Raw genomic sequence first — 12,788 nt, forward strand, 5'->3', positions numbered from 1 at the left:
AACCAAAGGAACAAGCACTTGACGGTACAATTACACGTTGGACTGAACTTTCAGTCCTTTTCAAAAGCTGACGGAAATGATCTATCTGATAGCGAAACCGCGATGCAACAGCAAAGCCATGAAGAGTGGAGGGTGGACACGTTTTGTTGGTTCGGGCCACTCGACCGATCACTCCTGCTTTGCGGAGCCAAGGAAGGGGCAGGCCTGCTGCGGCGGGTCAGCAGATGATGCCGACACGGTAGCCGCTTCCTTGAGCCTGCCAGCGAGCGCCGCCGCTTCCCCGTCGTCCTCGTTCTTGGCGCCCTTTATAAGCCCCGCGAGAAGCTCCCCTGGATCGTAGAACACCTCCACGTCCTCCGCCCGCAGCTGCTCGTCCACCTGCGCACAGTTGACCACAGTCCAATCAGTTTGAGCGTGTACATGCCAAGATCAGCTCAAAAGGATATATATGTTGCTTACCTTGAGGACGGCGACGCCGTAGAACTCGACCTTATCGCCGGTGGGGGCGTGGCCCTTGTAGGGCCCCTCCATGTGTCCCCAGTGCCGGAACTTGAAGGCGATGACCGGCGGGCCGGAGTAGACCTTGACGACCTCCCACGCGAAGCCGCGCGGGAAGGCGGAGCGGAAGAGGTCGTGCGATGACTGGAAGGTCTCGGCGGCGGCGTCGTAGGCGCCGGTGGCCGATAGGATCGGCCCCGCGAGCAGCGCGTTATAGCTGCCCACGGCCAGCGTCTCCTCCCCCGTGAGGGCGCGGCCGCCGTTGACGGAGAGGGTGAACTTCCCAGGGCTGACGGACTTGAAGTCGGCGAGGCGGGCCTTGTGCGAGAGCTCCATCTCCCACGTCTTGATCGCGTTCTGCACCGTCTCCTCCAACGACTCCTTGGGCCATTCCTGCAGAGGAGACAATGATCATGGATGCGTGTGATGCATGCAGATGCAGAGCCGTCCGTGATTAATGTAATTAAAAAAAGTGATTCATGCACACGACAAATTATGAGCCGTTTCTTCCGCATGATGGCGGACATGATTCATGGGGCGCGCGTGAAGATCGAAGAAGCCAAGGAGTACCTGCGTCCTCCCGGACTCGAAGAGGCTGTTCACGGCGTCGTACGTCGGCGGCGCGCCGTGCCGCCATACGGTGTTCTTCTCGCCCTCGCCGGCCAGGTGAGACCTGTACCTGTCGCCGCCGGAGGAGTCGCCCGCTGGTGCCGCCATCGTCGTCGGACGCGCGCGCCGATTCACAAAGCGATGGGGCTCTGAACGGCGTTTAGACTGGAGTGCCGTGGGTAGTCTGCTTGCTCTGGTGTGTGAGCTCGCCGTTGAATGCGATTATGCCGTAGATGGGTGCGGGTTTTAAAGGTGATCGTCCGAAAGATTTTGCTCTGTTTAATAAGAAGATCGTTTAATAAACATCGTCGCGTCGACCAGATCAGAGCTCGCCCAATCACGATGCTGCACGTATTGACGGTCGCCCCTACCAGCCACGCAATCGTTACCTGCAACGAACTTTGTTTTTTCATTTCAGAGTTTTCCTTGCGGAAGGTAAAAGAGCGTCCACTCTGAGAACCTCCTTTCACTCCTCGATGTTACTCTTGTGTTATTTTACTCCTCGTTGATCTTATCAACAACATTCTTTTTCGTTTTCTGCGTTGACGAACAGCAATCAGCGGGTTCTAGGGTACCATAGGCGATGATTGTGGAGAGTGCCGTAGGGTGTGTGCTCGCCGTTGATTGTGCCATTTTTCTGGCAATAGGAAAATGTGACTGAGTCCTTCCACCATGCTTTCTTTTTGCCAGTGTAAACTTGTACTTCCTCAGATCCATATTATTTGCCACTAAAATAAAGTCATCTACAGTTATAATGTGTCTAGATACATTTATATTAGTGTTAAGTAATATGAATTGGAGGGAGTAATTGAGGTGTTTGTGATTTGATGGCTATTTATGAACTTTATTTTGAAAAGTAAAACACCGATCTATCAATAATCATCAAAAACTAGTACAAAACGTATAAAATTAATAAAAAATAGAAATACGTCATTCGACCACCTAGCGACGACTAGACCAAGCCGAGGGCGCACCTATTTCCTCAACCCTCCATCTTCGTAGTTGGTCAAAGCTTGTAAAAGTAGAGCTTGTTGTAGTAGATATATGAGAAATCGTCGTGCTAAGATCCTAAAAGACTATCACACCATAGTATCAACCATCTCCAATAATGAGAATCGTGCATAACCAGAGTGACGAACACGAAAACAGAAACCCATTAGATCCACCGGAAAACATAACTTCATGTGCCCTATGTCGATGCTACGCGCACCAACGGAGCAACGATAGGGCGGATATGACCTTATTCTGCATTGAGGATATCACAACCACCTAACCATCCTAAAGAAGACACTACAACTACCTAAAAAAAGAATGGAAACCCACGCGGCAGTGAGGGCCCATGGTTAGCCGCACCTCCAAGGATCCAAGGGCCACCGGAGGCAGGACGGTCTGCCGGCATTGTTGGCGAGTGGACAGGTAAACCTAGATCGTTTTTTATCTCCTCATGTCTCTCTCTTTTCCTTGTTGTACCGGTTCGGTCTCTTTATTTATGGACCTTTTGGTGTAAGATGGTTTTTTCTCATTGTCATGTGAGTATATTACAAGTGGTGAATCTACCAGCTAGCCGTCCAGGAGCTCTAAGGGGATTCTAGTTTCTTCCTTTTTTGAAGTTTTAGGGATGCATCATGGCAGGGTTTTAATTGGCAAAAGTTGTGCATAGAAAATATACAACATACTTACTCTGGCGTGTGCGCTCCCAGCTGAAAATTGAAATGGACTATATTTTGATCATAGGATGAATGCAACATGCATGGGTGGGGGTTTAAGACGGAGTATACACCTTTGTTCTTCTCTCAAATGTGATTTTTTCGGCAAACAAGAACCCCAAAATTCTAGCAATGCAAATGTCCCATTATACTTTGTGTCTAGCATAGACATATTTGGTTCAAACAGATTTCATAGATATTATATTACAAATTTTCTTATAGAGCTTAATTATTAGCTTAGAGTTACAAATTATAAATACAATTTATACGGTCTACTTGGAGTAACGAGGACACCAACAAAACTAGCCCACACTCCGCAAGCCTGCTAGACCAATTGACGTGTGATAGCTAGCACTAGGTGTGCAACTATATATACCCTATTTTTTCGAAAAGATATGTACCCTTATGATCCGAGCTATCTCGTTAAGCTTGTCATCGTCGTTGGGCTAGCCAATAGCACCCTCGCCCCCCTACCAGTTTACCACCGACCCCCGTCCTGCTGCCGCTCATGCAACGGAATGACGTGCATACGCTTTGACAAATTCTAGATTTAACCAATCCACTGTAATGTGCGCCTGGCGTCTTAGCACCGCATGTGCAGACATGCATGGTTAGACTCTTGTTTGGATATCTGATCTGACAGCATAATATCATATGCACGGGCGGCTAAGCCCCATTTAATTAAGTAGTAAGATCCTATGATCACCCTCTTGCAGGCAAACCTTTGTATGTCGCTCAAGTTAAGCTCATCATTTGGTAAAAGTATGCCTCTACCGCTACCACACGGTGGCATTTTGTTCCTGAATTCCAACAGCACAATCCAAAATACAAAAGGAAATATTGCAAATCTGGGCTCAAAAATCCGGAAGAGTAACCAAAGGCGGGATCGATTCTTTGTTTTGACGAGTATAAATCAATTTTGCACTAAGGTTTTCCTTGGTGTTGATATATTTAAAGAAAGTCCATTTTCTGTGTCACTGAATTTTCCAGGAAATTAACTTTTCGTTCTAAATTTCTTGATGGCACTAGCAGAATGAAGTGTACTTACTGCACTAAACAAAATTATAGGTTTAAATGCACCGCCGCCCAAGTACCTATACTGACAGAGCCAGGTTAGCCTCGTTAGGACATCTAATCTGATGGCATAACATCATATGCACCGGCTGCTAAGGCCCATTTAAAAGTAGTACGGCAAAGCAAACCTTTGGACGTAGCACAGGTTGCGCATCATCATCATTTGGTAAAAATAATGCCCCGACAAAACGTATTGCAGCTGTATCTCTACTTTCGGTGGCGCTTTGTTGCTGTATTACACGAGCCCGTACGAAACAAACCGCCGCAAAATGCACCGTTCAGAAACTATCGTGTTGGGGCAAGTACATCACGATGCTTCAGGTTCCGACGAGAAGGCATGGGCGTCAGTTTCTCTGAATCTCGCCGTGGGCGGCGCCGATTGCTTGGTTGGGAGTTTGCACACGATTACATTGCATATATGCATGTATAAAACGATGTCGTCGTCAGGTGCTATGTATGCAGTGGCAGCGATAGCAAATACAATGTCGACACCGAGATATTCCTCTCCCGCAGGAGATAAGTTTGAGCTAGCAACAGATAGTTGCATTGACAAACCCATATCCAAGTCCACCCGCAAGAGCTTTGACTGATTTTCAGCTACGTGTAAGCTCAATTCTACTTCTCAACTTCGGAACAGGGACATGGATAACAACGATATATGTTCATTTAATCTGACGACGACGAGGGCCGATGGATGTGTGGGAAGAAGCAAAGTGGTCCGGCTCGAGCTGATTATAGGATGTCATGAACATAAAATGGTCTTCTGAGGATCACATCTCTCCCTCTCTCTCCACTCTGAAACTTGTACAACCAACTAGTTGTGTAGAGAAAAAAAAAGTTTGTGACACTAATAACAAGAAGCGTGTGAACCTGCAATTTCTTGGTTTACAAGCTGCAGGAAAACTTGGCCATAGTTCTTACTAAAATGAAAAAAAGGTGTTAAATAAAGTTAACAAGTTTATATAATGCTTGGAATGGTAGACGAATGTCACACTGTCTCATGAAAAGATTACCATAGTCCAACAAGTTAGCAAATGTCGCTGAGGCAGCGATAGCAAACTCTATAGAGACGAAGGCCTTTATCTTCTACACGACATAAGTTTGAGGCAGCAATAGAGAGCTGCGTTGACAATAACATATCAGCGATGACTGATTTTCAGCTACCTAGCCCACTTCTAACTTTCAGCTTTGGAACGGGGACGGGGATAACGATCTGATGTTCATTTAATCTGAGGACGAGCGATGACTGGCTTTCAGCTATGTAGCCCACTTTTACTTTTCAACTTTGGAACAGGGACAGAGATAACGATCTGATGTTCATTTAATCTGAGGGGGACGACGACTCGTGGACGTGCGAAGAAGCAAAGTGGTCCTCCTAAATGAGCTGAGGCTCCAGCCGATTGTAGGATGCGATGAACAGAAAACGGAAATATACTGGATTCTACGCATCCAGATTTAACTTTCTGATGCGAGGTACAAATGTTCCAACTATGGTACTCCGTATATGGTTTTACACGTCAAAGGCAGGACGAAGATAGATTTCTGGCATTTCCAGTGTGCACAAACAGAACAATTGAGACATGATGGACTGATGGTGGAGTATGGAGAGAACAACATATTCATCAAAGCAGAAACTCGTACAAATCATCATATGATCAGATCTCCCCCTCTCTCTCCTCTTTGAAACTTGTACAACATGCTGATGGGTAGAGAGAAAAAATAGTTTGTGACAGCAAGAATCGTGTGAACCTGCAGTTCTTGGTTTACAAGCTATTACAAAACTTTGCCAAAGTTCTTACTACAACGAAAAGAGGAAGATAAAGGGTGTTAAATAAAGTCAACAAGTTCGTATAATGCTTGGAAAAATGTTGCACATTGTCTCATAAAAAGGTTACCGCAGTCCAACACGTTGGGAAGCAAGAGGGTGTGCCAGAAAAAAGAAGACAAGAGTTAGGAAAATGTCACACATCGTCTCATAAAATATTTACAGGAGTCCAACACTTTGGGAAGCAACAGGATGTGCATTTGGATAATATCTATTACAATACATCAGTTTCACAGAAGGGATAATCTCACTGCCCATGTCAGCAAGGGAGACGGAATAAGAGGCCAAGTCATAGCAGCAAAGCAGGAATAAGGAACATACTATCTTCAAGAGTGATGTGCTGATGAGTAATGATAACGAAATAAACATAGAATGTTTAAAAACACCCTACTTGGGCCCTTTTTATTCAACGGCATATTGTATTACCAAAAACAAATTGCAGAATTTCAAATCAGCATTATTATTAAAAAGAATTTTTGGGAGTTTAAGTAATACATTATGAGGAAAACTACCCAAATGGTTTTTCTCAAAAAAATATAATGAGCTTTGTTGTGACTCTTCCAATAAAATTATGTACAATTTGTGCAATTCCACGTGACACAGTTACAACAGCATAAATCAGAATATATGTGCACGAAAAAACCAGGGAAGCATGAAAGCAGTCAGTAAGCAAGCTAGCAACAAGTTACAGAACGGCTGCCGCCTCCAGCAAGTACTTTCCCCCTCCATAGTTATTCTGGTGTCTGCCATTGTTTGCCCATGCCACTCCTCCATGAATCTTTTCACTTCCAACCCAGCGATGTTTTTGGCAACTGAACCACAAATTTCACAGCACCTGTGTGGTAATTAAAGTATAGCAGAATCCTTAGTCACTTGATGCAAGTTCCAGAGAGCACGCAACAAGTTGATACGAGATTGTCAAAGGATGAATGTTTATAAAACAATATGAACCTGATAGTTGGCTAGTTGTTGAGTGAAAACTGTGCCATCTAAATTATAGAAAACAATTTTTTTTAAACATAAGGCCAAGCAAAGGGCAAAAGGCAATTGGTTTATCTCACAATAATATCTAGTTATTGTTCAACGCCAAAGGAAAGCCACTCACATGTCGAGAGAGTGACACAAAGGCTTAGACAGCCACGAAACACAAACACAAAGTGCTGAAAAGAGCAAACCCAACAAGCATCCAGAAGGAACGAATTTAGTTCTTTGCTTCAACCATCCAGGATAACTATCCTTTCAAGAAAACAATGGATGCCCTTAGGTATTGAAAGCTTTCTATACCAAGGTATAGTTCCTTCAGGCACATCTGCCCTCGGGTATTCAAATCAACACATGATATGCATGTGCCCTCAGGTCCATCAAACATCTCCATAGCAGCTTTTGGCTAATAACGACAATTATTCTTGTGGCCATATGAACTCTGAAGCTTTCCCCGTTGCAGAAATTGCTATAACCTTATGACTCAAGAGCCAACTCTGCTAGTCTTTCAAGGATACGTCATGGAGAGACGTATCTGGTTCATAGAAGAAGGGCCAGAAGGCCGATGTACAACGCACCCTGGCACAGCCGCCATGTGGTGCAACCCCACCGCACCCACAGGTAGCGGCACACACACTCTACGAGACTACTCGCGGCATCTCCACTTACCCACGTCCAGCAGACTACCCCTAAACAGCCCGGCGGCACGCCACATCTCCGCTTCGTCTGAGATCCGGGTAATTACTTCGTACAAAGATGGAGTGGCGCCTTCGAAGACAATGTCGTTCCGATGACGCCAAAGGCACCAACACACCAGGGTGATACCCGTCCACAGGTCCCGGTCCTTCCCCGGACCCCCCTGCTTCGCCTGGAGCCAAGTAACGAAGCTCGTGTCTGCATGCGGCAACCAATGGAGCTTTCCCCACCAACGCAAGCACGTCGCCCACACTTGCCGTGTCAGAACGCAGCCAAGCAGGAGGTGGTCTCGCGTCTCAGCCTCCTGGTCGCAGAAAGGGCAAGTAGCCGGATGCGGGAGACCACGTCTACTCAATCTGTCCGCCGTCCAGCATCTATTCTTGGCCGCCAGCCAAAGGAACACCCTACAGTTCGGTGGAGCTCTAGATCTCCAAATCTGCACCGCTCCAGCCATCTCCACTCTCGCCCCGAACATCGCACGATAGCAAGAACTCGCGGAATAGCAGTGATCATGCTCCCACCTCCATCGGAAAGCATCCTCCACGCCCTCATCAAGGGCAACCCCTCCGGACGGTCCGCTAGTTGGAAAAGCTCGCCGACAGCTAGCGTGCTCAGATCGGGGGGACGTCGTCTAGCCAACTCCCGGCCAGACCCTCGCGAACCCGTCTCTGCCTGAGTGCGCTCTTCGGAACGGCCCCGAATAAGTTAGGCGCAAACTCACATATCCGCCCATCTGGAAGCCAACTATCGGTCCAGAAGAAAGTACTCGCCCCATCTCCCAGGACTGAGTATGTTGCCCCTTCAAAGAGCTGCCTTGCCATCTTGGGGACTTGAATGTTGAGCTCCTTCCACGGCTTGGACACATCCGTCCGTTGCAGCCACAACCATCTGGTCCTCAAAGCCAAGTTCATCATCCTGATGTTGGGGACCCCAAGCCCACCCCATTCCTTAGGTGCGCAAACATTGTCCCACGCCACTAGACAGTGGCCTCCCTTGACGTCCTTTCTTCCCTTCCAGAGGAAGCCTCTGATGATCTTCTCAATCGCGATGATGGTCTTGGCTGGCAAGTCAAGCGACATCATGGCGAAAATGGGTATCGCCGAAAGTGTCGCGCGTACCAACTCCAGACGTCCACCTCTATCTAGGAGTGAGGCCCTCCACCCGGGTAGCTTGTTTGCCACACTCGTCCACCAGGTATTGCAGCTGGGCTGCGGTCGGCTTTCTCGAGTGAGAGGTAGCCCCGGATATCTCAAGGGGAAAGGCTGCACAGGGCATTGGAGCTCCCGGTCCACGACAGACCAAGTCGGCGTCCACTGCAGCGGATGAGATTTGCTGAGCACTTCTCCATGTTAACCCGCAAGCCCGAGGCGGAACCAAAATCTTCCATTATTCCGGTGAAGACCCCGAAGTCAAGCACGGAAGGGCGAAGGAAGGTGACCACATCGTCCGCGTACATAGAGGTACGCATCCGCATCCCCGCGGGCGCGAGCGGAGTGAGCAACCCCGCCCCGGCCGCCTTCTCAATCATCAGGTGTAGAATCTCCATGATCGGGATGAAGAGCTGCGGGGATAAGGGGTCCCCCCGACGCAGTCCACGCTTGTTGGCAATCCGTGCACCGGGGGTACCATTCAGCAAGACTCGGGTGGTCGCAGTGGAGAGGAGGGCACATATAGCAGCTAGAAACCTTTCCCCGAACCCAATCTTCCGGAGGACCTCGAGCAGGAGGGCCCAATCCACTGTGTCGAAAGCCTTGGTAATATCCAACTTCAAGAGGACTGCCGAGGTGGTGGTACTGTGGAGCTTGCGTGCCGTTCCCTGCACCATCATGAAATTATCATGTATGCACCTTCCACGCACGAAAGCACTCTGTTGCGACCCCACCATTTGAGGGAGGATAGGGGCAACCATGTTAGCCAACTCTGCTAGTCTGCTAATGTAGAGATCATTGCCATTAATCAATCAAATGGTGTGTCCAAGGAGGCAGGAGGATGGGCTCGGTGCATGTCTGCTTGTTCTGCGCGGAATTACAGCAAGCAGCTAACATGCATTTCGACAACAACTCATACTGGTAGTACAATGGACACAAGCGGGCAGCACTGAGAGGCAGAAGGAGGATAGAGCGAGAGAGGTATACCTATCGCCCTTGATCCGAAACCATGCCTCGGCGCACTGGCGGTGCGCGTCGCCGAGCTCCTCCTTGCAGCAGCAGCCGAGCCGGATCACCTCCGCCCCGGGCACCGTCGCAGGCCCGTCGCCGCCCTCAGGCTCAGGGCTGAGGTGGCAGATACGGCACGCCACGCCGTGAGCCGCGGCCCCCGCGTCGACATCGATGACCACCGACTCGGTCTTCGTCAATTCCGGCGCGCCGACCGCGACCGGCTGCGGGGCTACGGTCGCGTCTCGCCCCATCTCTTGGGTCAGGCTGGGGTGCGCCGGTCGGCCGCTGCTGCCGCGGGTTGGTTTCCGGCTAGGCTAACCGGTGAGGGTGCGACGAGGAACGGAGGCGGTAGAAGAGAGGCTGTGCGCGGCGATGGGTTGGCCTGAGTTCGCCAGCCGTCAGGGCGGCGGAGACGCCATGCGTGTCATGCTCTCACGGTATATCTGCCGGTTTGGCACGGGTGCTCGGGTTCCCGTAGGAGCACGGCAAGACTGCCGTACGATACGACAGTGCCACTTTGTCCCGCTATGGCGCTAGAGGAGTTGGGAGGACATGGACAATTTCTTTTGTGAACGAAACGCTAGATATCTGCTGCTAGATGTCCTAGGGTCTCTCTTACGTGAAGAGGAAGATCTACTTTTTTTTTTTTTGATAAAGGATGCTCTATTACTTTGAGGAAGTAATTACATCCAGCCTCTGCACAACCAGGATGCACACAGCCGTTTTATGAGTCTTTTTGGTCCATAAAAGGTCTAACTTAAAAAAGGAAACTAGGCGAAATACATATCGGAACGATGAAATCATATATCGCCTAAGGTGTGGGTGGGGCTTCAATCCGTAGAGGAAGATCTACTGGAGGTCTGGACTCGTGATCTAGCCGGAGTGTTGAGTTCCGGAAGGCTCCGCCGGCGAATGTAACAGTGCTTTTTGCATGGAGTTTGCTGGATCGGTGGTATTCGGTCGCCATGCTTTTATTCAAACCGATTGGTTCTGGAGGGAGCGGCGCGAAGCTCTTTTTCTGTGTTGACATCAAGTGACCATGGATCCATGATGAAAGTTGGAAGAAGGGAAGTTCATGAAGGCCGGAGGGGAGGACTAGCTAAGGGAGGTTCAAATCTCCGCGCTGTTGAGGGATTTGCTTGGTGTTCCGGGCTTCACAGCAGCGGTATGAAAGTAGAGGCGACAACACAGGTGAAGTTCAGAGTCCTACCTTTCAGGGTGAAAACCCAAGGTCTGGTCTTAACTGGTTGTGCCTGGCAATGACCTTGTTGGAGGCATTGTTTTGAGAGCGGGGACTATCTTCAGGGTGAAAACCTAAGATCTTTGATCGGGCGACGATGGTGTTAGCGCACTGTTCCCTTCTTGGAGGCGTCGATTTTGGAGAGTCTGTACTTCAGGTGTTGTCTTGGCGGTGGTTGTATTGCTGTTGTTAGGCCCGAGATGCTGTAGCGGGACTTTTGTTTCTTAGTTTTCTTTTCCTTTTTTTGTTGTGTGCATCCGTAGTGCCATTAGGGTGGTGCGTTGTTGTAGAGGCTGGGTGTAATTGGTATCGTTTTGATATTAATATATTCCTTTTTATCGAAAAATCTGCTGCTAGATTACATACAAGACCAAGCTTATAAGAAAGTTCGGGTATAGAAGGAAACTATACAAAATATACAATGCTTGGTTTATAAGGAAAATCGAGATGAAAAACTACGTAAGGGAGGAGACCTGTCATCCGCACACCGCAACTACCAAGGCAACAAACACACCTTCACCTCTACGGCCACCGCTCCGACGTACCAACCAGAACGACTTTCGCATTGGCCGAAGATGAACCAGCCAGGTTAACATAATCGTTGCCCACACATATCTTCAAGTCTGTCACCCAAGCACCATGCCTTTGGGGCCGCCGCCCCGTTGTAGCAATCAGGATGACCTTCACATAACCCGAAGACGAAAAGGCAAGGTCAACATAATCGGTGCCCACACATATCTTCAAGTCATCACCCAAGCACCATGCTTTCGGGCTGCCTCGGCGTCCGCTGCCCACGACCACATAGCCATGTGCCCCCACCGCAAAACCGTCACACCACAAATGCCAAGTGCTCCAAGGCGACGCATCCAACAAGGTAGTGACGCGTTCGCCACCGCCGCCTACCCTCGATGGAGGTTAGATTTTCAACCGGAGAACATGAAATCACTCGCGGCGGTCGGGATCGAAACTCCATGATGACGCCTACAAGAAGGAAAATTATGCCCGAGGGCGCCACCGCCGTCGGCACCGACCGAAGTCGATGTAGGGATTTCACCCAGAGTTTGACCCAACCGCGATGCTCAAGGAGCAACAAGGAGGTAGCTAACCATGTCGCCAGCCACCGAGCTTCACCGCATGACGCATCCACCGTGGCACCTCATGCCCCAGCCAATGCCAGGTCGTGCCCAAGTTGCAACCGCCGCCAGGCATCCTCTCCCGCCGTAGCAAACCCCTACCCCTGCTCCCCCACGCTGCAGTGGGCCGCTCCGCGCCCACCCTGGCCACCTCTCACGCCCTCCCAGGAAGGAGGAGAGAACATCCCCCAGCAACCCAGCAGCAGCGTCTTGCAGGGACACCCCACGCTGGCCACATCACACATCCAATGTGCCCACCCTCTACCACACTACAGCCACGCGTGACGCACATCGCATCCCAGATCGAGCTAGGATCAGCGCGGGCAGCCCGCCAGCACCTGTTGTCGCGCCACAACCGTGCCACCGCATCCCGCAGCGCCCACATCCCTCTACCTCCGCAGCAGACGAAGCTCCAGAGCCGCCGCCCTAGCCTACGCCCTCTCCTTATTCGGCGACACCCCACACAGGTTGGACTCTCCAACGAAACAAGCACAGCCCCCCCCCCCCACCCCTTTGGAGACGAGGCCTGCCGCTGCCGCCGCTTTTTCTTGGTGTTCTATATCGTAGGACATGTACATTGGTGCACTAGTTATTCTTCTCGTCCACGGGAAACACAAAACAAGCTAAAAAAAGTCCCCATCAAACATAAATCAAAAGAACAAAAGAAAAAGATGAGTAGATTATGCTAATTCTTAGTTCACATGAAATTAAGCTAGAACTCGGCCTGAACCGTTAGATTACAGCGTGATTTTTTTTTTTTTGAAACGGAGGCAAAAGCTTTGCCTCATCCATTAATTAAGAAGAGAGTGCACAGTTTTTAGGAGAAAACCATGCGAAAACCTACAACAAGAGGGCAAGCCCACACCA

At 49.5% G+C, this 12,788-nt stretch overlaps 2 protein-coding genes across 2 annotated transcripts; both read right to left on the reverse strand.

The window, feature by feature from the left end:
- Positions 1–1,215, reverse strand: LOC124660869 (pathogen-related protein-like). Its single transcript, XM_047198705.1, has 3 exons — positions 1,069–1,215; positions 460–891; positions 1–378 (listed from the first exon to the last, which is right to left on the reverse strand). The coding sequence occupies exons 1-3, from the start codon at positions 1,213–1,215 to the stop codon at positions 169–171; spliced, it is 789 nt and encodes a 262-aa protein (XP_047054661.1). The 3' UTR covers positions 1–168.
- Positions 1,216–6,258: 5,043 nt separating this feature from the next.
- On the reverse strand, positions 6,259–9,799 carry LOC124663628. Its single transcript, XM_047201304.1, has 2 exons — positions 9,525–9,799; positions 6,259–6,547 (listed from the first exon to the last, which is right to left on the reverse strand). The coding sequence occupies exons 1-2, from the start codon at positions 9,797–9,799 to the stop codon at positions 6,331–6,333; spliced, it is 492 nt and encodes a 163-aa protein (XP_047057260.1). The 3' UTR covers positions 6,259–6,330.
- Between the last annotated feature and the right edge of the window lie 2,989 nt (positions 9,800–12,788).

This window comes from Lolium rigidum, chromosome 6, assembly GCF_022539505.1.
Source record: "Lolium rigidum isolate FL_2022 chromosome 6, APGP_CSIRO_Lrig_0.1, whole genome shotgun sequence".
In the NCBI taxonomy this organism is placed as follows: domain Eukaryota; kingdom Viridiplantae; phylum Streptophyta; class Magnoliopsida; order Poales; family Poaceae; genus Lolium; species Lolium rigidum.

Bases quoted from the DNA above. Each gene is read 5' to 3' on its own strand.
- LOC124660869 (XM_047198705.1), bottom strand. From the start codon at position 1,215: ATGGCGGCACCAGCGGGCGACTCCTCCGGCGGCGACAGGTACAGGTCT. The intron at 892-1,068 runs GTACTCCTTGGC...TCTCCTCTGCAG, and splicing joins TCGAGTCCGGGAGGACGCAG to GAATGGCCCAAGGAGTCGTT. The intron at 379-459 runs GTAAGCAACATA...AACTGTGCGCAG, and splicing joins ACGGCGTCGCCGTCCTCAAG to GTGGACGAGCAGCTGCGGGC.
- LOC124663628 (XM_047201304.1), bottom strand. From the start codon at position 9,799: ATGGGGCGAGACGCGACCGTAGCCCCGCAGCCGGTCGCGGTCGGCGCG. The intron at 6,548-9,524 runs GTATACCTCTCT...ATTACCACACAG, and splicing joins TTTCGGATCAAGGGCGATAG to GTGCTGTGAAATTTGTGGTT.